This window comes from Dermacentor variabilis, chromosome 4 (assembly GCF_050947875.1).
Source record: "Dermacentor variabilis isolate Ectoservices chromosome 4, ASM5094787v1, whole genome shotgun sequence".
Classification (NCBI taxonomy): domain Eukaryota; kingdom Metazoa; phylum Arthropoda; class Arachnida; order Ixodida; family Ixodidae; genus Dermacentor; species Dermacentor variabilis.
In genome coordinates this window covers 138,708,847-138,736,823 of record NC_134571.1, presented here as the reverse complement: position 1 = coordinate 138,736,823, position 27,977 = coordinate 138,708,847, and the positions used below count along the sequence as shown (strand labels likewise).

At 46.7% G+C, this 27,977-nt stretch overlaps 1 protein-coding gene across 1 annotated transcript in view; it reads left to right on the top strand.

Annotated features, from left to right (window-relative positions):
• The first annotated feature begins 2,546 nt into the window (after nt 1-2,546).
• Prp6 (pre-mRNA processing factor 6) overlaps nt 2,547-27,977 on the top strand; it is a 63,692-nt gene continuing 38,261 nt past the window's right edge. Inside the window, exons 1-8 of the mRNA XM_075690442.1 lie at nt 2,547-2,681; nt 2,780-2,839; nt 3,119-3,215; nt 4,211-4,329; nt 10,285-10,363; nt 20,080-20,174; nt 20,719-20,800; nt 27,039-27,170. Coding sequence (XP_075546557.1) covers nt 2,581-2,681; nt 2,780-2,839; nt 3,119-3,215; nt 4,211-4,329; nt 10,285-10,363; nt 20,080-20,174; nt 20,719-20,800; nt 27,039-27,170 — 765 coding nt within the window. The 5' untranslated portion in view covers nt 2,547-2,580. The remainder of the gene's footprint in view (nt 2,682-2,779; nt 2,840-3,118; nt 3,216-4,210; nt 4,330-10,284; nt 10,364-20,079; nt 20,175-20,718; nt 20,801-27,038; nt 27,171-27,977) is intronic.

Genomic DNA, 27,977 nt, shown 5'->3' with positions numbered 1-27,977 from the left:
ATAGCGTGGTGCCCGTGCAGTAAGGAAGCAGGTGGTGTTTTCCAATGTGGTGGGGAGATCAGAATCACTGGCATGATATTTCATTTTCGTTTGGGTTCAGCGCAGCCCACAGCCAAAATACTGCACGCCTACGACAACTTTTGTGAAGTTGTTGGGCAATATGTGATGGTCGTAATTTTGCAAATGCAATATTGCCTCTAAAATTGCTATAGTTGGATGCAACTTTGAAGAACAGCGGTTGGCAACAAAGGCACACGGACCGCGCGCCATTCTTACTCGGCCAGCCAATCGCAGAAGCAAACAAAATCATCTTCATGCGACCATTTCAAAATAGCATCATACTTGATATCCTCGGAGCGTCTGCTGTTCTTGAAGAGTTTTCATCAGCGGAAGCGATGAAAAGACATGAAAAGATGAATAGGCACGGACAAAGTGTATGAAGTCTGAGCTTTTTACTATTCAAAAGTCGGCGGCACAATTCTTTTCGCCGCTGACCCCATTTTACTCATGAAACTTCACTACCAACTGAGGTGAAACTTGACAATAAATAGTTGCAGTGATGCTTGCATTTTATTTCAGTTCAATAAAGAATTAGGCTTTCACCGTTTCACTATAATAGACAAGCGAAAACGTACAAAATTACATACTAATAATTTTATTTTTATGGTTACCGCCTTATTTGGGTAACAGGGAAAGTTTGAAGTCTGAACTATTTGCGGCCTCGCAGAGGAACAGTGGCTGGCGGTTATGAGGGCGTGGGCGGGGCGTCACTGCAGACTTGAGTTGTATCCGACTATAATGAAAACTTTAGTAAAATATTGTTATTTTATTTGTGAGTCATATTCTCCACAATGTCGCATCTCTGTTGGCCGCCAAAGCTTGCCCTCTGACTAAAGAAATAAAACAGCATTCGCGATCTCTGGGAACAAGAGCGAAGTAGACGGGGGGGGGGGGGGGGGTGATGGTTGGTGCTGAAACACCAACACCCCCTTGCAGGAAATTTTTGATATCCTCGGCTTCCTGACTCCACCCGCGGGTGAGGGTGACAGAAGACCCATAGAGTTTTATACAGTGAGAAATTATGTGAGAATACTTATGGGCATAGGAGCCACAGATACACACCCTTTTGCAACGATAATCGTCATCTGTCTTGTCCACATTTCCTTTCTTTAACGCTGCAAGCCTGGTACTTCCCAGTAACGAACGGCATGCGCGTTATCAGCATGACATAGCATTGCCGACATGAAAGTAGCGGACGCGGCGTTTTCAAGATAGGAAACGCATCAAGGCAGATGATGATTATCGTTGTGTGGCAGAGATACACTCCAAAGGGTGCAAACTTTTTTTAGAATGTGTTGTATGGCAGATATACACCCCAAAGGGTGCAAACTTATTAGAGTATCCACTCAGAAAGGTTTACACCCTTTGGAGTGCCCCTCCTGCCACACAACGGTAATCATCATCTGCCTTGATGCGTTTCCTTTCTTGAAACGCCGCGCCCGCTGCTTTCCTGTCGGGAATGTTATCATGCTGATGACACACATGCCGTTCGTTATTGGAAAGTACCGGGCTCGCAGCGTTCACTCTTAAAACGGTTGCACCCTTCGGGGTGTAAATTTGTCCCACAACAATAATCGTCATCTGCCTTGCTTGCGTTTCCTTTCCTGAAAACTCGGCGCTCTCTACTTTCCTGTCGAGAATGCTGCGTCACACTGATAACGCGGCGCCGTTCGTGACTGGGAAGTGCCGGGCTCGCCTCGTTAGAGAAAGGAAACGCGGGCAAGACGGATGGCGATTATTGTTGTGGGACAAGATAAACCCCAAAGGGTGTACATTTTTCTAAGAGTGTTAAAGAAAGGAAACGCATCAAGGCAGATTATGTTTATCGTTGTGTGGCAGAAGGGGCACTCCAAAGGGTGTAAACTTTTCTTACACTCTTAAAACAGTTGCACCCTTTGGGGTGTGTATTTGGCCCACAACAATAATCATCTGCCTTGCTGGCGTTTCCTTTCTTGAAACCTCGGCTCTGGCTACTTTCCTTTCGAGAATGCTGCGTCACACTGATAACGCATCGACACTTTTACACTCTTAGAAAATTTTACACCCTTTGGGGCGTATCTTGTCCCACAACGATAATCGTCATCTGTCTTGCCCGCGTTTCCTTTCTTTAACGCTGCGAGCCCGGTACTTCCCAGTCACGAACGGCATGCGCGTTATCAGTGTGACGCAGCATTCTCGAAAGGAAAGTAGCCAGAGCCGAGTTTTCAGGAAAGGAAGCGCAAGCAAGGCAGATGACGATTATCGTTGTGGGACAAATATACATCCCAAAGGGTGCGTGTGGCAGATAACACCCCAAACAGTGTAAACTTCTTTTAGAGTGTAAAGCCGGTAAATAAGTAAAACACTACGCAAAAAAAGCCTTCCATGCCACTAAATTTGTCTTTTGTTTTACTGCAATAATAAACGGTTTCATTAAGGGCAGTATGAGTACTTCTGATATCAATTTATTGCGCCTGGCTAGTTTTAGAGCGATATTTTTTGTCCAGCTCCCAACACTGACAAAAGCAGAACTGAAGCAACATGGCGGCTATGGCAGCTCCCACAACGCTGGTTGCGAAGAGACGAAAGCATTTTCTTGGCGTCCCGGCACCCTTAGGATATGTTGCCGGCGTCGGAAGAGGGTAAATACTTCCTACTACTTTGCATTTTGCCACGGTCTCCGCTGATTCCGGGCTTACCAGTCCGTTTTGTCAAACACCCGTTCGTTCTTTCATTGCAGCGCTACTGGCTTCACCACACGTTCTGATATCGGTCCTGCCCGGGATGCAAGTGATGTTCCGTAAGTATAGCGAGGGCAGCTTCTAGCTCTGCCCTTTATATTGCATGTCCTACTTGAACGTACTGTTTTGGGATACATAGACGCCTGTGCGCCTACAGTGCCGAACGTAAACAGTACGTTCGTACTGTTTACGTTGTTTTCGGTTCAGTTTGCTCGCATTGCGTGTGTATTACCTGACAAGTAGATCAGCTAACAAGCGCCATGCATCGCGTGGTCGTTGCCGTGCGTCGTTACTCGGCACATTTCGGAGTACATATTCCCGATTGTTTACATGCGCAGCGACGATCGCCACGCGCCACCCACCAAGCGGAAAAAGAACCAGAAGGAAGAGGAGGAGGATGACGAAGAAGATCTTAACGACTCTAACTATGACGAGGTGAGCAGCAGGTCTCTGAGTTTGTTTGGCTTCAATGTTCTGTCGCCGTGCGCTCGGTGAGCCAAGTAATGTGCAAGCTCTTTTTGCAGCTCGCGTCTAGTCCAGTCCATAAAGTTTTTAGCTTAGAGAGCAGTACGACTGCTCTCTTAGCTAAAGTTTGGTTATGGTAACAGTGCCCGGCTTTGAAGTCATTAGATGCTTGCGTACCCATTGTGTGGCTTAGTCGAAACATTGATGTCTTGTGTGCTGCGTCAAAATTCCCTGTATCATGGCCCCTCGGTATAGCTTTGCTCATGTGCATAATCTCAACCTTTTATGTTGCTTGTAAAATTGTAGATGTCAGGGGCACAGGCCGTCATAGAGCAGACATGTCATTGGATTGGTACCTTGTTGCTGACAGCTTGTTGGAAAACTTTTGGATCAAAGTCATGGCACAGGCCATCATGGAGCAACCGTGTCATTGGATTGGTACCTTGTTGCTGACAGCTTGGTGAAAAACTTTGTGTGAAAGCACGGTTACCGGAACCCTCCTATGCACAGTACTTAGCTACCTTTATCAGACTGAGGAAGTCAACCGTTTCAAATGGCACCAGCTGCTGCTTCTTTAGGAATCTGACTACATGAGCAAAACTCAACTGTGTTTCCACTTAAACAAGAAGAGCTCCACATGACTGGCTCATGAGCTCTACATTATGCAACATCAGATGCAGCGTCAGAGGCCTCAGCAACGTGCATACTTGAAGTGGTAGTACTATGTGTGCTGCAGATCTCGAGAAACTGGTAGAAAAAAGAGCACATGTACTTTTTTCAATATATTTATTGAATTAATTACTCTTTGATTAAAGTTGCAGCAGCAAATTCGTTTATGTAAAAAGTGTGAAGTATCTCATGTATATATTGGCATAGGTAGTCCTAAACTAGCCATAAAGAGCTCCACTTATGTGCCAGAAATTGGGGTATGGCACACTGTTCTCATTGTGACCTGCCAATTCCAGTTCGCAGGATATGGTGGCAGCCTGTTCAGCAAGGACCCCTACGACAAGGACGATGAGGAGGCCGATGCCATCTACGAGGCCATTGACCGCAGGATGGATGAGAAGCGCAAAGAATACAGGTCAGCAGCATATATCGCAAGCTGTCTTTGACAGCTGTCGCCTTTAGTCGTGTATTTTGCATACCTGCCAACCATCTCAAGTTTTCTTTGTAAAGTTCTTGAATTTGTGCTCGTTTCGTGATTTTATGAATTTTTCAATATCTGCGAAAAAGAAAATCTGCCCGGGAAAAATTCTTGCCCATTGGTCTCCGAAGAGGCTCTTCTGGTTGTGAAAGGGTGTCAAACGGGTACTTACTTCGAGTACATTTATACACAAAATTCCTGAAGCTGGCGAAATTGGAAACAACAAAGTCGCTGCAAAATTCACTGTGGTCTAGAAACAGTGTGTTGCTTATCAGTCTTTGTTGTTTGAAGTTTGCTGCTGCTGCTTGTGTGTTATTTCTAAAGGCAAAACATTGTTAATAAAGTTCATCTGTATGCCTCGAAAGGCATGGGCTCAGAGCAAGCTTTTCTTAGGAAATGCTTGCTGCATTCTGGTGGACAGTAGAATGTTAGCATGCTCTTGCACGTAAATATATACCATGCATGTTAAAAAACAACAGGTATCGAAGTCTTATCTGGAGCCTAATGAAGTCAGTAAAATTGGCAATTTGCTTCGTTATATTGAAATTTTGTTATACAGAAATTCGGTCTTTTATTCAAATAAATAAAGTCGCCAACGGAATTTTTATTACATGGAAGGGGCCACAATATTTTGATTTATTGAGCTATCGGAAAAAGCAAACTTAACTGGTAAAAAGTTCATTTTGTTGAATTTGAGAGCTCGTGACGAAAGATATGGTTTTATGTCGTAGTGACGATATTGTCATATTGGTGAATGAACCAAAGCCAGCCACACTTTTGCATCAACTCCACCCCAGCTGATAGTGTTGCCGGCAGCAGGACGATGCTATCATGAAAAGCACCGGCAGGAGTGAATGAATGCTTTGTTTGTGTCTCATTTCAATGCGTCTCTAAAACTCAAGATTATGCAACATCTAGTATTAAATGTGTGGGAAGACAGCGCACGTGATTCCACGCCATCTTGACATGCCCAATGTTTGCACACGCCGCAGATTACCTCTAAAACAGGGCATGCTTACGTATCCATGCCGACAGCCATGCAAAGTCATGGCCGCGCTAAAAAAAAAGGATACGTGTGGCAACCTGCCTCCCCCCTCTTTACACTTGCTTGATTGCATTACAGCGAGCTCATTCCTGTCCCTTTTTTCCTTTTGCTCGCATGGGAAAACAGTCTTCATCAAGCCACCATTTTTCTTGGCTTAGCCTCACCAGTGTTCACTTGCACGCAAAGCATACAGCGCGCAGGGTGTGATAGGGTCTTATCGCACTTGGACTTAATACGGAACACGATACTGCTCCGCTTTGACGGTCGCTCTTGGTCACGTGGTGCGCAATTTGAAAGGTGCATTTGCAAGCAGTTGCTTGTAACTCAGCCATTTCACTATCTGGGCTGGCAGAAGTTTCCATTTATTGTCTCGGTATTTCTTCACGGCGGCAGTGAAATTTCGTTATATTGAAATCATGTGTAAGTGCACTTCGTTATGTTGAGATTCTAAATGCCTCGTGCCCTATGGACAAGAAGTCATAGAAAGTTAAATACAGTAGACTCGCAATACCGTATTTACTCGATTCTAATGTGCCCTCGATTGTAACGCATACCCATTTTCCGTGACCAAAAAAGAAAAAGAAAGAAAGAGTACAATACCGCACACCTCGTGCTTTCATATAGAAATACTAATTTTCTCTCGTTTGGAAAAAACAGATTTATTCCCAATACACTAAAGTTGCAATGAATAAAAACCAAATGAAAACCTTGCCTCCAAAATTTTCACTGCGCCGATAGGAGTCATGTGGGGCAATAGATATCACTCGTCGTCACTATCAGACAACTCCTTATTGCTATCAACAGACCAAAGCATTTCACCCTCGGTGCCGTCCATGGCATTCGAAATCCTGCACTTTTAAAGGCCTTGTTGACCATGTCAGATGGGATTGTGCACCATGCACCTTTCACCTATCCACCAAAATCCTGCAGCGAGGCACGCTTCATTTTATTGGCGGGCGTGAATTCGTGGCAGACAGTGACAACCCATTCGGTGTAGATCGCTAAAATTATATCTTTGACTGGCTTGTTCAAACAAACATCGAGCGGCTGGAACTGCGATGTCATGCCACCGGGTATCATGACAAGGTTGGTGTTGCATGCAGCTAGCTTGTCCTTGATGCGCTGGTCAAGGTGGCACCTGAACGCGTCGAGCACAAGCATCGCACGTAGACCCAAACTGCCACTGGGTCTCTTCTCCCAAACGTTATCAATCCGGTCAGCGACCAAGTCCGTGGTCATCCAACCTTTTTCATTTGTGCGCACAGCCACACCACTTGGAAACACAATTCCTTTTGGGAGCATCTTCCGTCTGAAGATAAGATACGGGGGCAGCTTGTGCCCATCCACAGTGCAACAAAGCATTGCAGTGACTAGTTTTTTCGTGGCCGGAAGACAAAACATGCACTTGCTTTGCCCCCTTCTTTTCAATGGTTATGGTGGCAGGCATGTCAAAGTAGAGCAGCGTCTGATCAGCATTTTTAATCTGTCCGGAGTGGTAGCCGTTTCTATGGCGCAACTTCAAAACGTACCGCTGAAAACTGCAATTTCTCTTCATATGCTTCGGGCAATTCTTGGCATATTCCTGTCCGCCTTTGAAGAGAAAAGCCTTTTCTTTTCATAAAATTTGATAGCCAGCACCTGCTCGCTTTGAAGTAACTCTGCATTAGCCCTTTCTGTAGGGCTAACTGCATCGCCCGTACTTTGAGCAGATCGGTCGTCACAGGCCGCTGTGCCGCTCACTGCTCTCGCATGTATTCTGCGAGCAGCTCTTCTATTTCGGCGAAGCGGCCCTGCTTAGGTCTACTGAAACCCTCCCTTGTTGCATTGCTGGCGAAAATATTCTCCTTCTGTTTGCGCCAGTCCCTCACGCAAGTTTTGGGAACTCCGAATGCCTGGGATGCGGCCCGATTTCCGTCCGTCTCCGCGCACACGATAACTTTCCTTTTAAATGCGGCATCATGGTGGACTCGGTATGTCTCCGCAGTTGGCGCTTCCATGCTGATTGAATAAACGCAGAAAACGGGAAGACAGGCAGTAGACTACGTTGCACCAGTGCCTGGTTACATGTAGGTACAACATGGAGGTATGCACATAGAGAAAGCTACGGCAGCTAGGCTAGAAGCGCGTATGAGGCGGCCATTTTTCGAATGCCAATGGTGATATGGTAATGCACATTTAGGGTCGTACTCGATTCTAACGCGCATGCAATTTTTGGACCCATTTTATCGGAAAAAAGGTGCGCGTTAAAGGTGCGCATTAGATTCAAGTAAATACGGTAATTCAAATTCTGATAATTCAATCTTTGAGCTAATTCAAACAAATTTCAAATGTTTGTTGGCCGGCTTGTTCGATTGCATTAATTGCTCGATTGCATTAATTCAGTTAATTCATACTTGTTGCTTGTCCGGGCCGGAAAATATCTGCTGTCTTTGTAACTTCTAGCTGAACATTTGCGTTCTTATGTCACTAACAGTCCCAAATAAAGCTGATTGCCTGCCTATACGTGTCAAAGCAGTCAAACTAGCCCAACTGCATGCACCAACAATCACGTATTGATTAAGGAAGAAAGAAAGAAAAAAAAAAGCTGGGACGGCAGGCGCGGTGTGTACGAAAATGACACGTGTGACCCTTGGCCATCTCTCCTGTTCTCGGTGTGCGCACATGTCGAAGTGGCCAAACCACGTGCGCTAACAGAATCGCGTGTTGATAGAGAAGAAGGGAAAAAAAACAGACCACCCAGGTGCCTGAGCATGCTTTATGTTGTATGTTCGAGCGAAAGTGTGCAAGGGTGAGCTGGTGATCACAGGTCAATCTCAGGCATGCAAGGGAAGGAAGCAGGGAGAAAGCGCATTGTCTTTTGTCATGTGCAAGGCCCTGGGGGGGGGGGGAGTAGAGGGGGCGGGGGGGGGGGGCATTCAACCGCGGGCGACCGCACGTGCCCGCCAGGGCCGCTGTATCTTGAAAGCCACCTGCGATGAGGACAGAGCCTGCCGCGCACTGTTTTCTCAGCTTAGTTCGTGTGTATGCGAGACGCAGCACGAAGTTCAATTCGCTTGCTGCTGCTGCAATGCTTCCTCACTCCAGCATTTTGAGAGCGAGTTTCATGTGTTCATGTTTGCTTGTGGGTGTGTGACACCATGCTTGCAAATTCTTGACCACTGTGGAAAACCCTCTGAGAAGTGGCCACCCTTGCTAGCATAGAAAACTTTGTTTTGATGTCTCGTGCAGCGACAAAGTAATCATCCATTTGTGATTTTCTTTTTTTTTTCGAAATGTGAATAGCGTTTGAATGTTAGCAGTGTGTTCAAAGGGGCTGGTTGGTGCATCATTGGAATAAAACAGAAACAGCGCAACACAGGTTGCTAGTCAGCGCTCTGTCCTGTCCCCTTTACTCGCTCGTCCTGTGTCGTGCTGTTTCTGTTTTATTCCAGTATTTTAATATTGTGTGTGAACACGTTATGTTATTGAATATATGTGAATATTTGATTATAACACAAGTTGGTATGGTTCCCCCGAGTCACATTTATGAGAACTTCTCGTAATTTAAATGAAATCCTAGGTTCCCTTCAAGTTTGAATTATCGAAAGCCTACTGTACATTCTTGTATCGAGAATTTTTTTATATTGAGGTTTGTTATATTCATATTTAACTTTACGTGTGTTTGCAAGTTTATTCTGTCTTCATGAGTAGTGAAATATAAGAACAAGCATAATACGGTGCCTCTAGTTTGAGTTTGTTGCCATCTTTTACAATGCTCCAACTGACCATATCAACTTCAGCCACTGCATGTCAAATCCAAAGGCCAAAAGCTAAATAGCGCCTGTCCTATTAACATGGACGAAGAAAAAAAAGCTAGGGAGCGTCGTGTCATAATCTTAAAGCCTAGTCATAAAAAATATAAAAGAAAAGTAGGCCCTCATCTTATGATAGGCAAGGGGTAGTTTCTAGTTGCCTGCCTTTGCCTGAAAAGTTCTGGCACCATCTATTGCACAAGCATGCATTGGTAATATATGCCCTCTGAGATCTGGCAGCACACCTGGCCTGGCGTGGGTGCCGTAACTTCTCAAAGGTCATGTCCAGCTAATGCAGCTGCTCTTGCTACGCCTACTGGCCCAAGAAACCGAGAATGGATCTTGAAAGCAGTGCCCACTTGTCACAAATACTTTGCTGTCATAGCATCATGACTCGTATCTAAAGCAAATACAAGTATCTGCTGCGAACAATTGGGTGAAACAGTGCGGGATGATGACAATAGATCCTAAGCGGGCGGCTGTCACCTCATAATAGCTTGTGTAAAAGTTACCACAAACCAAGCAGTCTCTTGAATGTTCTGGCAACCTTGTGGGCCTATTCGTTCCCAAGAGCCACTGTACATGTGGAGGCCCTGGAGAGAAAGGCGGTGTCAGAGGAGGTTGGCTTGCTGTGGCAAGCTGAGTGATGTCATGCTTCTTCCTAGTTTATTTTTCTTCCTCCGTGCACGTCGAAGCCGTTCCAATGCCGGCCTGAGGAAGTTCGCCAAGTACAACTCTTGACAGGAGCATCGTAATTGATAGTTATGTATAAATTAATTTTTACTTCATTGAGGCTGTTTCACGTATATCAATTGTACTGTACTGCATAAGCTACAGTCTTTAGAATGCATTTCCCAGTCAGATGAGTTCCAGAAAACACTGAATAATGAATGACATTAAGGCAAATGACATTAGGTTTGTCTGTGCGGCATCACGCAAATGGCATTAAAATTTAAGGCATTAGCAAGTTAATGTCATTTTTTGTGCTTATGTGGCATGGGTATAACTTGTGAACATATACGTGCCATATATGATTTCTTTTCCTTTGTTCTATAGAGAGACGAAACTGAGGAGGGAATTGGAACGCTACCGTCAAGAGAGACCCAAGATCCAGCAACAGTTCACCGACTTGAAGGTCAGTTGTGCCTGCCGGCATTGAATGCATTTCATCTTGCTTTCCCTCATGAAAGTGTTTTTCTATGTGCTGGCTGCCAACAGTGTACAGAGATGTTTTCTGCTGTGGTGAGGGCAGTAAACATCTTATCTCATATGTTGTTTCCCAGAATAAATATATGTATATTTTTTTTCATTGTACAGTGATTGGTTATTATAGTAAAAGAGATTATTGGATGCACCTTGTCAAATTAGCACAGCTCAGGCCGTTTCACATGTTGTAATTTTCCTCATTGTGTGGCTGCTGCTGTCATAACACTCCTGCCATCGTTTCGAGACTAGCGTTCACCTAGTCAGCTGCTGACTCATTGCAGTCAATGAAATTAGTTCCTCAAGGACCAGTGAAAAAATTAGTAGTAGCAGTGTGTGGCATGATGAGAGATGGTGGTGTGAGAGCCCTTAAAACAAGGCAATCCTTGCTGTGTTGCTGCCTTTGCTCAGCTCACTGAATGTTGCTGCAGCCATCAGCCCTCTTGTGTATTAGCGGACAACTTTCTCTGGCAATGGAAGGAAAGCTGCAGGAGCGGAACTTCTGCACTTGTATTACTGCGGCAAGTATTCTGGCATCATTTGACCATGCTTTCGGTTTCTCAGAACACACTGAATCAGTGTAGCTTTCACGTGCGATGGTTTCGCATTGCCCAAATGTGGCAGAGAAAAGCAGAAAAAATAAGTCAAAGATAACATTCAGTGGTGTGTTCTGTCTTGTTTTGCTTTTGTAAATAAGATGCTTATAGTTTCTCTTCCCCAGCTTAAAGTAAAGCTGATTAAAGTGTGAGAATTTTTTTCAAGGGCGGTCTCACTTGCTCGCACTTTTCCTCCAAAGTGTTTCCTTCATTGCCACAGAGAGTTTTCCGCAAGTGTGGAGTTGGGTATGTGTTAATAACATAACCTCTTATAAAAGTTGGAACAGTTATACAGTTGAAATTCAATTTTTAGGACTCACTTGGAGCCGTGAGAACCTCTGAAAAAATAGACAGCCTGAAGAAATAGATGCATGCCTTTTACTACCCCCCACGGCTCAGGTCGCCACAGGCACGTCCGAAATAGCTCTGCTGGCCTGCCAGTACACTTATTAGGCGTATCGGTGCTCATACTATGATAGGAGTCGAGGTTGCACGCATGTAAAATTAAGGAATGCATACCGTGTCCCGTGACAAGTGCCCCTTCCCACTTTTGGTATGCTTCACCGTGTGGGGATCTCACCCGTACTCTTGAGACAAAGGAACGACAACACAGTAGTGCAGACAATTCCAAGGGCATTTATTGCGCCTTTCATAGACAGGTGCCTGCTAGCCGAGTTGCTATCCACAAACACAACAAATCGTGGAAGTCCGACTCACCGCGACCGGATAGCGAGCAAATACAATCTTTGTCTGTAATGTTACGAGGCTGAGTCCATTAAAAAAAATTCGTTTAACAAAGCACCCCTTCGAAATAGTCTCCCTTGCAGTCTATACACAGCTTCTAACGTTTCTTGAGGTCTTGGAAACAGTTGGAAAACACTTCTTTTGGCAGGGCTGTCAGCTCCTTTGCGTGGCATCTTGAATGGCCTCCACGCTCCCCATCGAGTGACCTTTTAGGGCTCTCTTACGACGAGGAAACAGGAAAATATCGCATGGGGAGAGGTGAGGCGAGTATGGCGGATGGGGAAGTACAGTAATGCTGTGCTTGGTGAGAAATTTTGTCACGCTGAGAGGAGTGTGCGGCCTTGCATTGTCGTGGAGAAGGCTTCATTGTCCAGATACCCATAAGTCAGGGCGATGGCGTCGCAGTGCATCATGCATTTGTTGAAGCACGCGGATATAAAACTCCTGATTCACAGTCTGCCCTTGTGGGATGAACTCGGGGTGTACGACACCGTTGGCATAGAAAAAAAACTATCAGCATCGTCTTTGTTTTGGTCTTCTGTCGCTGCACCTTTCTCGAGTCCGGAGAGCTTGTGGACTGCCATTCAGTGCTCAGCCTCTTTGTTTGAGGGTTGTATTGAAAGCAGCATCTTTGGTCTTCAGCAATGATGCTGTCAACGAATGCAGCATCCTTCTCTGCCTCGGAGAGCAAATCAGCGCTCACTGATGCCTGCATGTCCTTCTGGTCCTGTGTGAGGGAGTACGACACAAGTCTGGCATTTAGCTTTCACTTCCCCAAGTTCTCATGCAAAATTTGGTGGCACGTTGTCTTACTAATGTCGAGAGCATCCGATAGCATGCGGACTGTAATGGTGCGATCTTGCTGTACGATCTCCTTGATCCGAGCCACGTTGTTTTCATTCCGTAAGGTTGCAGGGCACCCCTGCTTTGCGTCATCTTCCATCGACGTTCTCCCCGAAACAAACATCTTGTGCCACTCGAAAACTCGTGCCCGCGATAATGTCTCACTGCCGTAAACGCCACGAAGGAGCTCGTACGTCTGTGTGGCTGTCGCATAGCTTCACACAGAATTTTATGTTTACACGCTGTTTGAGGTGGACGTCCATCTCTCCACATTCACTCACAGTAAAATGCGCAGATGGCTAGTGACAACATATTTTTCTACGTTTAGTGCCATCTTGCAGCTGCCACAGCAATTAACATAAATAGCTCAGGTTAGCCTGAAAAGATGGCGCTACACATGCGCACCGACATTTATTTTGGGGAATCATTTCTAGGGAAGAAAATGAATCAGTCTCGAAACTTTACGGACAAAGGTTGTATGTTCGCCCCATGCTGGACACCAATGCTTGGTCGTTCGCGCATGCAGTCACGCAAATGGTGGCGTGATCGAACGCACGTGTGTGATCTGCGATCGAACATTCCGCGTGTGTGCCGATCCATGCTTCTGTGAGACCGTCTCATCTCGAAGCATCGATCGGCACACGCAGAACGACCGCGCAACTTGCTGATCCCGAGCCAAAGAGGAAGAGCCTACTCCCTGTCTCACCCGACTATCCCCGCCATTAGGTGGCGTTAGCAATGCAACACTCGCGCCATCTCTCGCGATGCGCTGCAACCAGACTGTGCCGGCGCTAAGCTATGCGGAGAAGCCGGATCACTGGAGATGCGAGACATGCGGGGAAAACAGCATATTAGGGGGCACGTGACAGTTGCGCATCCTCACAATGCACTGCATGTGCTTCACCACGTGACACGGTTGTATAGAGACAAAGCTGACTTTTGAGAACCGGCATTATGGAACGCGCTGTGCCTTCCGAGCTTCGAAGCCATTGGCGAGGATTACAAAGGCGTAGTTGGTGCCAGCTCTGACAGCGATGAATTGTTTAAATAAATTCACAGACGATTACGGTACTCTCTAATACGAAATTTGAGCACAGCTCTATACGTGTTTTTATTTCGCAATATATTGGTTGCTGCGGACAATCTGTCTCGTGCAGCAAGTGGCTAACGGAACAAAGTGTGGTGCGACTGCCTCGCCAATCAGGAGATCGCGAGAGGCAGCGCATGGTTTAGGCGTGGGCGCGATCCACAACAGCCGTCACTGAAAGACCTCTCAGACGATGTCTGCTACTGTGGCGCCATCCCGTAGGCATCATTGCAGCACTAAGTGTTTCTCCTCACCATTTCGCCATACCCTCATGCTCCGCTATCCGCCTTGTGTCTTTCAAACCCCCCCCACGCTGAGCTCCGCGTTCACTTTCATCTTTCGCTGTGCTCACGCACTTGGTTACGCTGATGCTTGCCACAGAAATGGGCGCCTAAGTGCTGCACTCTAAAACACGCCACCAAACAGCAAAAAGCATGCTAGCGAACTTCGGAGTAGCTAGGCTTGCCATTCCCATGGTGGCTGCCAGCAAATCTGCATGCGAGAGTGCCGGTTCGAGGCGGCGAGATAATCAAAATGGTGGCAGTGGTGGCTTCAATTAAGGCTATGTCGGACCTACATTCAGGGCAAAAAGTCAGGAAAATCAGGCGGCAAAGGTTTTTTTATGTCCAAAATTTCAGATGTTCTTATACGTTGAATCTGTGGGATACGTGGCGGTGCCGCAAAACTGACCGAATTACCGGGCTTGCCCGAAAAAAAGGGGGCTACCAGAAAATCGGTCATTGACTGTATATACAAGGCCATAAGCCATGGGCTGCTGGGATGTCTTGCTTTTTATTCTTGAAAGACTTTGCTGGCAGTACACTGTAAGCACTCACAGTATGCAGGTCTGTGGCTGTGCACCCATGCAACATGTCATTCACCATTGTTGTGCACTTCGCACACCCGAGAATGTTCTCACAATTCAGTGTGTGGGCACATACATGTTTTAAAGCAAGAAGTGGAAATATAAAACATGCTGAAATTATGACCTGTGTTTTGCACATGGTTAAAACTAAAGGCCTAAACTCCTTCCAAGCAGCAAGTGAGCTTGAGCAACACACTGGCTTGTATTGTTGCCTGGACATGTAAATGTACTCAAAATTGCGTTGTAATGGGCCTAACTGCATCGGACACTTTTTTTTGTTGTTGTTGTCGCACCCTCTCAGACAGCCTTTACCTAAAATTCTATATTTAAATAAGAGAGAGGGTTGCGGTAAGCATTTGCCAAAAAGGTTTTGTCACAACAGCCTGATGTGCAAAAAGCACAGTCAAATCTTGATAATTTGAACTCAAAGGGGCCTCAAACTTTGTTCAAATTAGAAGGAGTTCGAATTAAAGGAAGCTAATTGAATGGAGGACTCACCTGCAGTGGTGCATCTGCACTGAGTTAACACAGGATTGGGAAGTTCCACAAGATTTATTTACATGTATTTACAAATTACAGTCAGTTATTAGGTGCATTGGTACTCGTACTGTGATAGAAGGTGGCGGGTGCACGCGTGTATAATAAAAGAAAACATATGAACTGTGACAATTGCCTTTCGAACTTTCTTTTGCTTCAATTACGCTTCACCGCATAAAAGTGCAGTATTGGGGCGAAGTTGACTTTCGGGAACTGGCATTATGCAATGCACCGTGCTTTCCGCACTCCGAAGACATTGGCGAGGGTTATAAAGTCAGAGTTAGCACCATTGCTAACAGCGGCAAATTGTTTCAATGAAAAACACTGCACTGAACAGCAAGCAGTTTAGTAGTGAATATTGCATTAGCTAGGCCAAGCGTTGCCGCAGTGTGGCCACGGCTGCCAGCGGATCTGCGTGCGGGAGCACCGGTTCAAGGTGGCACGATAATCGAAATGGCGGTGGTGGTGGCTCCAATTAATGCTGTTTCGGACCTGCAGTCATGGCAAAAGAGTACGGAAAGTCGGACGGCGAAGCTTTTTTGCGTTCGAAATTTCAGACGTTCTTATACATTGACTCTATGGGTACATGGTAGTTCCGTGGCACTAACAGAAGTCACTAACTCATCACAAACAGAAGTAATTGGTGATGCGGGCCTGCACAAGCCTGAGCACAAATTTCCGCCATTAATTTTTTGTTCTTCGTGCACAGAGTTGAGATGTCTCTCCTAGGCTTTTTCTCTATGGTGGGGTCAGAGGAATGCTAGTCGGGAGGCGCCACCTCATGATATGGCATGCTGCTGAGAGCATTGTGGGAGTGCAGCATGTGCGAATTAACCGTCTTGCTTACACGTTTGAATTACTGGGTGTTTTCACCCATTGGAATACACATAGCTTTGACGAGACCAAAGCGTCAGTTCGAATAAACCAAAAGTTCGAATTAAGCATGTTTGAATTAATGAGATTCAACTGTATTATGATAGTGTGTTATTTACTTGTAATTATATTTCATACTGCAGAATAATTGCCCAGTAGAACAGTTTGTTCATTGTTTTCTTTTTACTAGCTTTACTTGTTTCATTCCTTTCCCGCTCTTGTAGCAGTTTACAGTGCCTACAAAAATGCACGTCAAACTAATTGACATATTCAAATTTTGTAAAGGGAATAGTAGCTGAGAACTAAGGGTGTGCGAATATTCGAGAATCTTGAATATTATCATATGTTATATATTTAAAGGGACCCTGAAACGATTTTGTAGAAACGTACAGAGTCGTGTGGGTCAGTCTTTCTGATCATTAATTGATGCATCTAAGTGCTTTGCATAAAGCATCTAATTTATTATAAGGCTTTAAGAATGTACATCGCCACCAATCGTAGTGCGCCACTCAGCTGAGTGTTCAGCTGCCCCTACCCAATGACGTAAATCACCCAATTGGCGCCAGTAGGGCGAGCTGTCTGATTGGCTGCTCAGGGCGCATCATCGATAATTTTTCCAACTTTGTGGCGAACAAATGTTGTTCGTAATAGTCGGGATGTTTGTTAATTTGTTTCTATAAAAAATAATCTAGCAGAAAGAGAATGCACCAGGACAATTTATCGCTACACTCAAGACTTCTATACTCGCAGAGAACTTTTTTTGGCTATGAAACAAAAGCTACGGGGGCGGAGCTTCTTCACATGACTGTATTCATACGCAATGTAGTCCAGGTGCGCTCGGCACTGGTTTCGGTTTCGCCAACCTCGCACAACTTCTCCTGTCAAGGCAGATACAATAACTTGGTGTGAATCACTGTTTATTCACATACAATATGTACCAAGTTCTGAACAGCCAGCATCGCAGCCTGTATCAGAACTCCGAAGCAGCCGTATGGCGATGCGCCACCAACGCTGCTGTCGGTAGAGCCAGCGCAGCAGTCAGCTTGCTCACTCGTTTGTACATGCCGATGGTTTTGATTTCCGGATGGGCTCGCTTTGTTTCTGCGCAGTCGCTGTAAAAACTTTTTGTATGCTTCAACAGTCTTTAGTTGCTAAAGCTAGTGAACAGCCTCTCAGGGAAGTTGATTGGCGAGACAGCAAGCGACGAACACTCACCAGAAGACACGGGCGTAATTTTGTTTGATGAATGTGCAGAACATGTGACGGTCTCGGGTGTGCAAAAACTCGAAAGAGCAAACTAAAAGTGCAATGAAATACCAATATCTGACTGGTGAATGTCACATACTGTTACAAATGAGGTGCTGTAAAAAAACAAGCATTGTTTCCTATTTCCCACATAAGAAAACGGGAGCAAAACTGCGAGACTACTTCCAGCAGCGGTGAAAGAGGCATGATTAGTTTTCGTAGCCTTCGCTTCATAGCCAAGAAAAGTTGTCCGCGAGTATAGCACACAGGACGATGCAACGAGCTATGGAAAGAAGAATGATGGGTGTAATGTTAAGGGATAAGAAAAGAGCTGATTGGGTGAGGGAACAAACGTGAGTTAATGACATTTTAGTTGAAATCAAGAAAAAGAAATGGGGGCATGGGCAGGACATGTAATGAGGAGGAAAGATAACCGATGGTCATTAAGGGTTACGGACTGAATTCCAAGGGAAGGGAAGCGTAGCAGGGGGTGGCAGAAAGTTAGGTGGGCGGATGAGATTAATAAGTTTACAGGGACAGCATGGCCACAATTAGTACACGACTGGGGTAGTTGGAGAAGTATGGGAGAGGCCTTTGCCTTGCAGCGGTCGTAACCAGGCTGATGATGATGATGATACCACATAGCAAGTGTCATCTGCTTGTGTTACAACGTTCGCCGTGTTGACGGGAGCTCCGCAGTCAGTATTGGTCTCAATCTTTCTTTTCGCGAGCACCATATTTCACCCTTGTTACGTTGTGGGCTGCAAGCGTAGCGACTGGCAATGTGTCAAGCTGCGACATCGTGTGCCTCTGCAAGGCAGCAGATGAGTGGAGTGGTTGCGGTGAGTCGGACTGTCGGTATCCGATTGGCGTCAGGATTTAGGTGTTTGCGGCCGTCACTTTACACCGAAGAAATAGTACCACAATAGTGTTTCGTGTGTCCGGAATTCAGGTGAACACAAGTGCAAGTGGACTGGGCCTAGGCTTTTCACAGGATGAGCAGACGTGCAAATGTGAATGGTCTGCATGGTGCAGCCACCTGGCGGCACAGAGCTTAACCAAACACGGAACTAATGTAGCAGTAACAAAGTACTCTGCTCTGCTGCTGGTGTAAATTTTTGGCAAGAGCGCAATCATGAGTACATTGTTTTTCTAAATGTTTAAGGTGTTCTTGACTTGGTCAGAGCAATAGATCTTTCTTTGGCTGGTTAAGCTCTGCACCACTGAGCTTGGCTGGACCATGCAGACCGATCAGGCCACTCATGTACATCTATTTTAGAGTGCCTTCATCGCAGCAGTAGTATGGAGGGGCTTTAGTTTACGCCTCCACCCATCCGTCAAATGTCCAGCTCGCCTGTGGTTACCAGAATACCGGACATGCTCGGTGCTGCGACAAAATGCTCGCAACACACTGCGTTAGGCAGCTGGCGGAGAGGTTGGAGAGGCCTCACGCGCTCGCTCCTAGAGAACCGGAAGTCGACGACACTTGATGTCCCATCATGATGCAGAGCCAGTGAAGGCAGAGCTTAGCCCCAGTCACTCGGCGAACGAGTTGAGGAGGAAATGCATGATTATGGAAGAGGGTAACTTGTAATCGTCCATAGCTCTCTTAATATGAGACTCTTTGCACAAATTGTGGTGCGAATGATTTACTGTAGCTGTGCCCTATGCTTCTACAAAATTTGTCCAAACCATTTCAGGGACTCTTTAATATTCGTATTGAATTTTAAAACTTGGTATTCAAAAATTTTTGAATATTCGGTTGAATGCAAACATTTGAAACAAATAGAATATTATTGTTGACTGTGCGGGAGCAAAGATTGTTCTTGGAATTTGTTTCTATCTAATCTAAGAACATGTATGCGATCTTATGCTGAATTTTGTGATAATTTGATTCTGCTGGTGAAGTTTTATTTGTAAAGCTTGCTTAGCCACTGGATTCATTAAGTTTTGCGGAAAGCCACCCCTCCAGTAGCAAGGCGCACATGTTTGCAGACAGCGATGGTGCACTCCTTTTCAATGCTACCCTGAATCTTGAGCTTATTGCTTGACAGCAAACGCGATGAGTGACGGCTGGCACAGGGTGAAATGCCTCTGAGTCTACAGGAAGTAGATGTGTAATAAGGCACAGGTTAGCGAGAACAAGCAGTTAGTGGTAGTTACTCAATTTTCAAAGCCAGCATGAGCCAAATGGAGAATCCTTTAGTATAATGGCTTACTAGTCTAATTTGTCTGATGTAATTGAATTTTCCAACATGTTAAAATAACCAAACTTGCTAATAAATGTGTGTGCATATCATTATTTGATATTCGAAGTTGAGTATTCGTATTTGAAAATTTTGGTATTCGCACGCCCCTACTGAGAAGACAGCATATGTGTGAATATAAACAGTTAAAGTGTCGCAGCTGTCAAACTATGTTCTTTTTATAATGTTCTTTTTTTCATGTGGCCTGGGCCTGTATTCATATATGTAACAAAGGGGTTGTGCATACCCGCCGGGGTTGCTTAGTGGCTATGGTGTTGGGCTGCTAAGCACGAGGTCACGGGATCGAATCCCAGCTACGGCAGTCCCATTTCGATGGGGGCGAAATGCGAAAACACCCATGTACTTAGATTTAGGTGCACGTTAAAGAACCCCAAGTGGTCCAAATTTCCAGAGTCCCTCGCTATAGCGTGCCTCATAATCAGATCATGGTTTTGGCACATAAAACCCCATAATGTAATGTGTAAGGGGTTGTGCATATGGGGCCTGATCTTCTAATAAGTATTTGGTAGGCCCGCATCTACTTTTGGTGGATTTCATCGTGACTTCTGTGCATTGATTCTCCTTCCCGTGCCTGCTTTCGCTTTGGTACAGAGAGATTTGGCGCAAGTCACCGTGGATGACTGGAAGAGCATCCCTGAAGTTGGTGATGCCCGCAACAAGCGACAGCGCAACCCTCGCCCTGAAAAGTGAGCCCTTTTTTTAGTTTCCTTGATTACATTACGTTTGGCTGTGACAGCATTCTATAGTGAGCTTAGATAATGTTGTGCTAACAGATAGTGTACTTATGTATATACATGTCCGTAAATTTTTAGTAGGTTATTGTAATATGCCCGACATTTAGAGCTCCTTTATGATCCTTGTAGTGACACCATTAATTTTATTATCTTTTATTTGCATATAAAATTGTGAAAATTATTTGCACAGTCGAGTTCAACAGAACGCAGGTAAAGTGAGCTGATTTTTCAGTGCTGATAGATTATTCAGATTTATGAACAGCACTGCCACCTACGCTGGAGAGCTGGTGTATAATGAGGACAGGAATTTTTGCCACCATTGCATCAACATTTCGTGCACCACAGAAAAATAAGAGAATAATTTTATTTTTCTGTGGTGCAGACCATTCTAGCTGCGACTGGCAGTTCATTAGGGTTTGGCAAGGACGTGGCATGTTACAGCGTAGCCATACTGTCGTTCAATTGTTTCAGTCAAGTGCACTTGCAATTCCACCAGGTTCACGCCCATGCCGGACTCCATCCTCTCCAAGGCAGGCATTGGCTCCGAGGCTGTGACCACGCTGGACCCACGGCAGCAGGTAGGAGGCTATCTTGCAGTGGGTGCCGAGAGGGATGTTCTAATGATCAGGATGAAGAAAATGGCTAGTCAACCGTGTCTCCGTATTGCGACTTCCGAGTGGGATAAGGGAAGAGGCAAGGTGGATAGGAGATGTTATGATGGCAGGTGAGCCTCAGTGTAATAAAATGGGCTGTAACATATTGCTACGGCATGAGCCGGGCGAGAAGAAGAGGAAGAAGAAGTGAGCTGGTGCAGCCTCAGGACGCCATCTTGACTTTACCATCCATCTCGTCCCTTGAATAAAGCCGGTTTAACATTAACCGTAACAGTTTTGTGGTGGAGGTGCTGGGTACTTCGACCAAGACGACGGAGCTGCTGCAGCAAGTGCCACGCCGGAGCCGACGCCTCGCTCGACTGCCTCCAACACCGCTTGAGATCCCGATGTCCCACAGCAGCGACGAACAGCCTTCTCTGGCAGCTCCAGTGCGAACAACCGGCGCCTGGATGCATCAGATGGAGCCCCGCCCTTTCTCTGGAAAATTCGGCGAAGACGTGGAGGAATGGCTCACCCACTACAAGCGTGTGAGCAAGTACAACGGCTGGAACTCCACGACTCAGCTCGACAATGTGGTTCTGTTCCTCACAGACACGGCGCTAGTGTGGTTCGAGAACCATGAAGATACGTTCACAACGTGGGACAGCTTCGTTACTCACCTCACAGAGTGCTTTGGCGATTCCACCACGAAACGGAAGCGGGCGGAGCAGACATTGCTTCAGCGCGCTCAAGTCCCAGGTGAGACCTGTACTACGTACATAGAGGCGATCCTGAAGCTTTGCAAGACTGTCAATCCTCGAATGTCCGAAGAGGACAAGGTTGGACACCTTCTCAAAGGCATAGCCGAGGATGTTTACAATTATTTAATCGGAAAGGAGAGTCTCGCCTCGGTCGCCGACCTCATCAAGCATTGCCGCACATTTGAGGCCTTGAAGCTGCGCCGTATCACGCCAAAGTTTGGCAGGCTAGCAAATGTCACAACGGTGGCAAGCGTTGACGAAAACGACAACTACAGCTTTCAATTTGACCTTGCGGCAACTATAAGGCAAATTGTCCGCGAAGAACTTGAACGACACACCAAAGGGGCGGATGTCGAACAGCTTGGTTGCGCTTCCAACCAACCTCAAGAACATGCATCTGCTGTGTCAGCATTGTCTGTCATGCCAGGCGTTGCAGACTGTCGAGGTGATCAGCTGCGACAGCACCGACGTACCTTTCCCGACGACATGACGCACGATCAACGAACTCGTCGAGCTACCACCACGAATCGGAATTCGGAAGATCGCGTTTATTATTCGCAGCGTCCCAGGGTTGACTCCGAGGCATACAACGTCGGTCGCGCATCTCCTGTATGTTACAGCTGTGGCGCCTCAGGACACATTGCTCGTTTTTGTCGCCGGCGCCGACAGACAACAACATATGGCCCACCACCAACTTGGCCTAATTTTGGACGTGATAGTTATGACGACCGTTGGCCGATAGACCCTGCAAACACCACAGGCGCGCCACCTCGGAATACCTTCCGTCAGTATAGTAGAAGGAGTGGCTCGCCAGCTTCTGACCGCAGCCTGACGCCCCCAACCAGTCGCCAACGCCGTTCACCGTCACCACGGCGACGTGCTACGTCTCCACCGCCGTCGGGAAACTAGCCGGCGCGGCCGATGGAGGTAAGGTCGCCGGACAGTCTGTGTATCTGCGAAATACTCCTCTGCCTATTATGATGGTGAAGAACAAAGTGCGTGTGTTAATTGATAGTATACCTGCAACAGCATTAGTGGATACTGGTGCTACCGTTTCCGTCATGAGTGTGACTTTCAAAGAGAGGCTGGGTAGGAAAGTTATGTTCCCGTGGAATGATGGTGTGACGTTTCGTGGTGTCAGCGGAGAGTGCCTAGTTCCCCTTGGTATTTGTGTTGCAAGTGTTTTATTCGGAGGAGAAGATCTTAAAACAGAATTTCTCGTACTACCGCGATGCACTCATGATGTGATTCTCGGGATTGACTTTCTTCAGGATTGTGGTGCATCCGTTAACTGTGGCACAGGCGAAATTACTTTGAATAGCGCGCTTCTCGCCACCCTTGCCGACACATCCTTACCAGTGAAAAACTATTGTGTTGTTTCGAACGATTTGCTGCTACCGCCTTGGTCGCTGTCACGTATCCCTGTCAATTTCGCTGCTGCCGACCTTTCATCGTTTGACACGCAAGTCCAGCCACTTACGTCGAGCTGCGCAAAGAAAGATGTACTTGTACCACGCTCTGTCGTGAGAGTAGTGAATGGCGCCTCCAATTTATGGGCTTTCAATTGTTCTTGCGTCCCTGCCGTTCTCCCGCGTGATATGAAGCTTGCTGAATTTGACGAGATTACTTACAGCTCCATTACAGTTCTAAGCGAGGAGGAGCAGTCTCATACTAGCGATCCCCAAAGAAGCATTTCTGAAGAGCAGATCCTACGAATGATCAACAAGGCACTGCCCTCACATGAGCGCCGCGCTCTCGCACAAGTTTTGTGGGCACATCTTTCTGTGTTCGATTTCACACAAGGCGACAAGCAGGCTTCACTCCCGCGTTCTCGTGCTCGCCACAGAATTGACACCGGATCTGCGCACCCCATTCGGCAAAAGCCTTACCGCGTTTCTTCAGCAGAGAGGACAGTTATTGCTGAACAGGTGAAAGACATGCTGCGTAAAAGTGTTGTCCAAGAGTCTTCTAGTCCGTGGGCAGCACCAGTAATCTTAGTAAAGAAGAAGGATGGATCGTGGCGGTTTTGCGTTGATTACAGGAAACTGAATGCGGTCACCAAAAAGGATGTGTATCCGCTTCCTAGAATTGATGATGTCATCGACTGTCTACATTCCGCTGCCTACTTTTCATCACTGGATTTGCGATCGGGGTATTGGCAGATACCCATGCACCCAGACGATAAGGAGAAAACGGCCTTCGTGACACCAGACGGTCTTTATGAATTTAACGTTATGCCGTTCGGCCTTTGTAACGCGCCAGCAACATTCGAACGATTCATGGATACTATCCTCCGAGGACTTAAATGGGAAATTTGTTTGTGCTACCTCGATGATGTGGTTATTTTTGGCAGCACATTGAGTGAACATAACAGCCGTCTCAATCTTGTTCTGGATTGTGTCAAACAAGCCGGCTTGATCCTAAATTCCAAGAAATGTCGTTTTGGAGAAACCGAGACGTTAGTACTTGGGCATCTGGTCGACAAAAACGGTGTGAGGCCAGATCCACGGAAGATTGAGGCAGTCAGCTCCTTCGAAGCACCGAAGTCAGTGCGGGAGTTGAGGAGTTTCTTGGGCCTGTGCTCGTATTTTCGGCGCTTCGTCCCAAGATTCGCCGACGTGGTGTACCCCCTAACATGTCTTCTCCAAAAAGCCGTCCCTTTCAACTGGACATCGGCTTGCGACGACGCGTTCCGTCAGCTAAAATTTCTACTAACATCAGGGCCCATATTGCGTCACTTCGATGCATGCGCACCTACGGAAGTGCACGCTGATGCCAGTGGCATCGGCATCGGCGCCGTACTTGTGCAACGTCATCAAGGAGCTGAACACGTTGTGGCTTATGCTAGTCGCTCTTTGACTAAGGCGGAACGCAATTACACTGTGACCGAGCAAGAATGCTTGGCAGCTGTTTTCGCTGTCCACAAATTTCGACCTTATATCTACGGACGCCCGTTCACTATCATTACTGACCACCACGCGTTGTGCTGGTTGGTGAATCTCCGTGACCCGAGTGGACGACTGGCACGTTGGGCTCTTCGACTGCAGGAGTACGACTTCGTTATTTCCTACAAGTCCGGGCGTCGCCACGCAGATGCGGACTGTCTCTCCCGCCTTCCTCTGACGACGACGGAGTGTGACGAAGACAATTTTGATGACTGTTTTGCTCCCATTTCTTCTACATTCCCAGACTCGATGACTTTCAAAGCAGAGCAGGAAAATGATATTGGTTTGGAACCTCTATTTGTGGCCGCATCGCGTCCTGGAGCCACCGGTCGATTTTGTGTCCGTGACGGCCTGCTTTACAAGACCAATTATTCGGTTAAAGGCGCACGCTTCCTTCTGGTGGTGCCGCAGAGTCTGCGAACGGACATACTGAGAGCCATGCACAACGATGTGACCTCTGGCCATCTAGGATTCATAAGAACTTTGAACAGGACACAGGAGCGTTTTTACTGGCCCAGAATGCGGGACACGGTCAAGCACTACGTCGCCAGTTGCGAACAATGTCAACGCTACAAGCGCCCTACGACCGCTCCGCCAGGTCTTCTCCAACCTCTGCCGCCGCCTCGCCTGCCATTTGAACAAGTGGGTATCGATCTTCTGGGCCCATTTCCCCGATCATCTAACGACAACCGATGGGTGATCGTATGTGTCGACCATCTGACCCGTTACGCGGAAACGGCGGCCGTGCCATCTTCAACAGCTGCGTCCGTTGCAACGTTTTTGCTTCGATTCATTATTCTTCGACATGGTCCCCCCCGTGTGATCATTAGCGATCGCGGTCGTCAGTTCGTTGCGGACGCCGTAGAAGAACTGCTTCGTCTCTGCAGTTCGCAATTCCGTCATTCAACGCCTTATCACCCTCAGACAAATGGGCTTGTAGAACGTACGAACAGAACTCTAACTAACATGCTGGCCATGTACGTATCTTCCGATCACAAGGACTGGGATGATGTACTCCCCTTCATCACCTATGCGTATAATACTGCAAAGCATGAGACGACCGATTACAGTCCTTTTTATCTCCTTTACGCACGTTCACCGCTAAGCTGCATTGACACTATACTACCGTTTGACTTTCACAGCGAGTACTCTGTTGCCAAGACGCTTTGTCTTGCCGAAGAAGCCCGGCGTATCGCTCGTCTTCGTACTGTGGCATCGCAAGACCGATCGAAAGAGCGCTATGACAGCCGACACCAGTCTGTCTCGCACGCCAAAGGAGACTTTGTGTGGTTGTGGACTCCTCAACGTAAACGTGGCTTATGCGAAAAGTTTTTACCTCAGTACACGGGCCCATTCGTCATCGTAGATCGCTTGAGTGACTTGACGTACGTAGTGGCACGCTTGACGTCGACTGGTCGTCGGTCTAGCCGGACCCAGTTAGTACATGTTGCCCGTCTTAAGCGGTTTCACCCTACGCTTTCCGAGTGATTTGGACTTGCCCAGCGGGCTTCGTCTGGCAACCGGGGATTGCTACGGCATGAGCCGGGCGAGAAGAAGAGGAAGAAGAAGTGAGCTGGTGCAGCCTCAGGACGCCATCTTGACTTTACCATCCATCTCGTCCCTTGAATAAAGCCGGTTTAACATTAACCGTAACAATATATAATGAACCAATTGAAATTCCCTCTCAGATCACCATAGGTGTAGTGCTTGCATTTTTACTTTGTTTTACCAAAGCAAGGTAACGAATGTTCTCCGCTTTCATGATGCAAGCTGCAAGTAGTAATGTGCTTTTGACATAGTGCCACGGTAAAACATCCTGGCTGTGCATGAGGGGCCATGCGCGCAGCTGTCTGCGTGCATTGCAGACTCTGTGCCTGTTTTTGTCCCATGTTAGGACCTTTTGCCTTAGGCTGGACCTTTTGATCGGTATCTTGTTGTCTCCAAAAGATGAGGGAGTGTAGCAAACGTCGTGATAACAAAGGATCAACACCAAGTCATGAGTGCTTTCACTGGTCCTCATTAAAAGCATGAAGTTCCAAAGGTTGCACAAAAGTGTTTACATGGCTCGTGAGTGAAGCGCTGCACTGGATTGGGGCACATGATAGTGGTTTCAGCAATGCAGCCATGGTAAAGGATTTTATTTTCTTCTTTCTTTTTTAGTTTCAACAAGCTTCAAAAGCCACCTTTAGGTTCTGCTGGAACATGTACGTGAAAAGAAAATGACAGCCAGGACATGCATTCTCTTGCTACGTTTGTTCTTCGGTTGAAATGAAAAATCTAGTTGCCAGGCAATTTTTCAGACATAGCAGATGTTGCAGACTAATTCGAAGAAAGGTTGCTGAAAAGAAAAAATGTCTTCAATTTCTTGCACCGCTTGAAGCGGGGACGGGTCATAGTTTTTGCTGCCACTGAGGCAGTGCTTGTTTATTTCTTTCTTTTCCCTCTTCTAAAAGAGCTTGGAACTGTGGCTCATTTATGAGGCACAACTTGATGGGGCTGTTGATAACTGTTGTGCAGGCATATGGTGGAGGGCTGACAACACCATTCCCAGGCACGGCCACTCCTGGCTGGGCCACTCCGTCGGCCGACCTTGACCTGCGCAAGATCGGTCAAGCTCGGAACACCCTCATGGACATCAAGCTCAACCAGGTTGGTACAGTAAAACCTCATTAATTTGAAAATTGGATAATTCAAACTCATTCTCTGGTCTGGGGAGGCATATGCTTTATTTAACAGCATCAAACTCTTGTTAATTTGGACATATTTTGACGCACGCCGGTTAACTAGGGCAACCCATGGAGTGGGGCAAGCACAGAGCGCCGCAAGCGTACGACACAAGACAGCAAAAGTGGCGCTGGTGTTCAAATGAAACGGTATAGCCTGCATAGCCATAGTTATTAGTGGTAATTTTATGGGAAGGGGATGACAGGAATGCCGGAATGCTTCGTGCCTATTTGGGTCTTTATAGCCTTTATTCTTGCGTTTATGCCATTCATGATGTTGCGATGCCTTCGTGCCCTCAGAACCCTGTAGTCGCCATTCGTGATCGTGTTAACAGTTTCGTCCACAACGGTTGTGACAAACTGTTGTTTTGTTTTGACTCTGTGCATATTGGCCATGGCATGCCTTCAGAACTGTGTGGGCGCCACCCATGATCGTGTCGATAGTGACCACGATTTTGCGGTCGCTCCCAATTTCTCTTGCAACTTGCGCTTGTGCAAAAGTTTGGGAAAATACGAGAGAGAAGCTCTCGTCTAGGCAACACCTGTCTGAGCGGAGCATGCACTCGCAAAACCTCATGCCTCGTCACCTCTGCTACGATAGAACTGAATGGTGGGAGCGCATCGAGTCTAGTCCAGCTACGCCTGCGCAACCAAAAAAAGAACCCCATTCCTACACTGTCTGCGGTTCTATGTGATGCGCCTCCCTGTGAGCATATTAAAGGTGTCTGCTCTT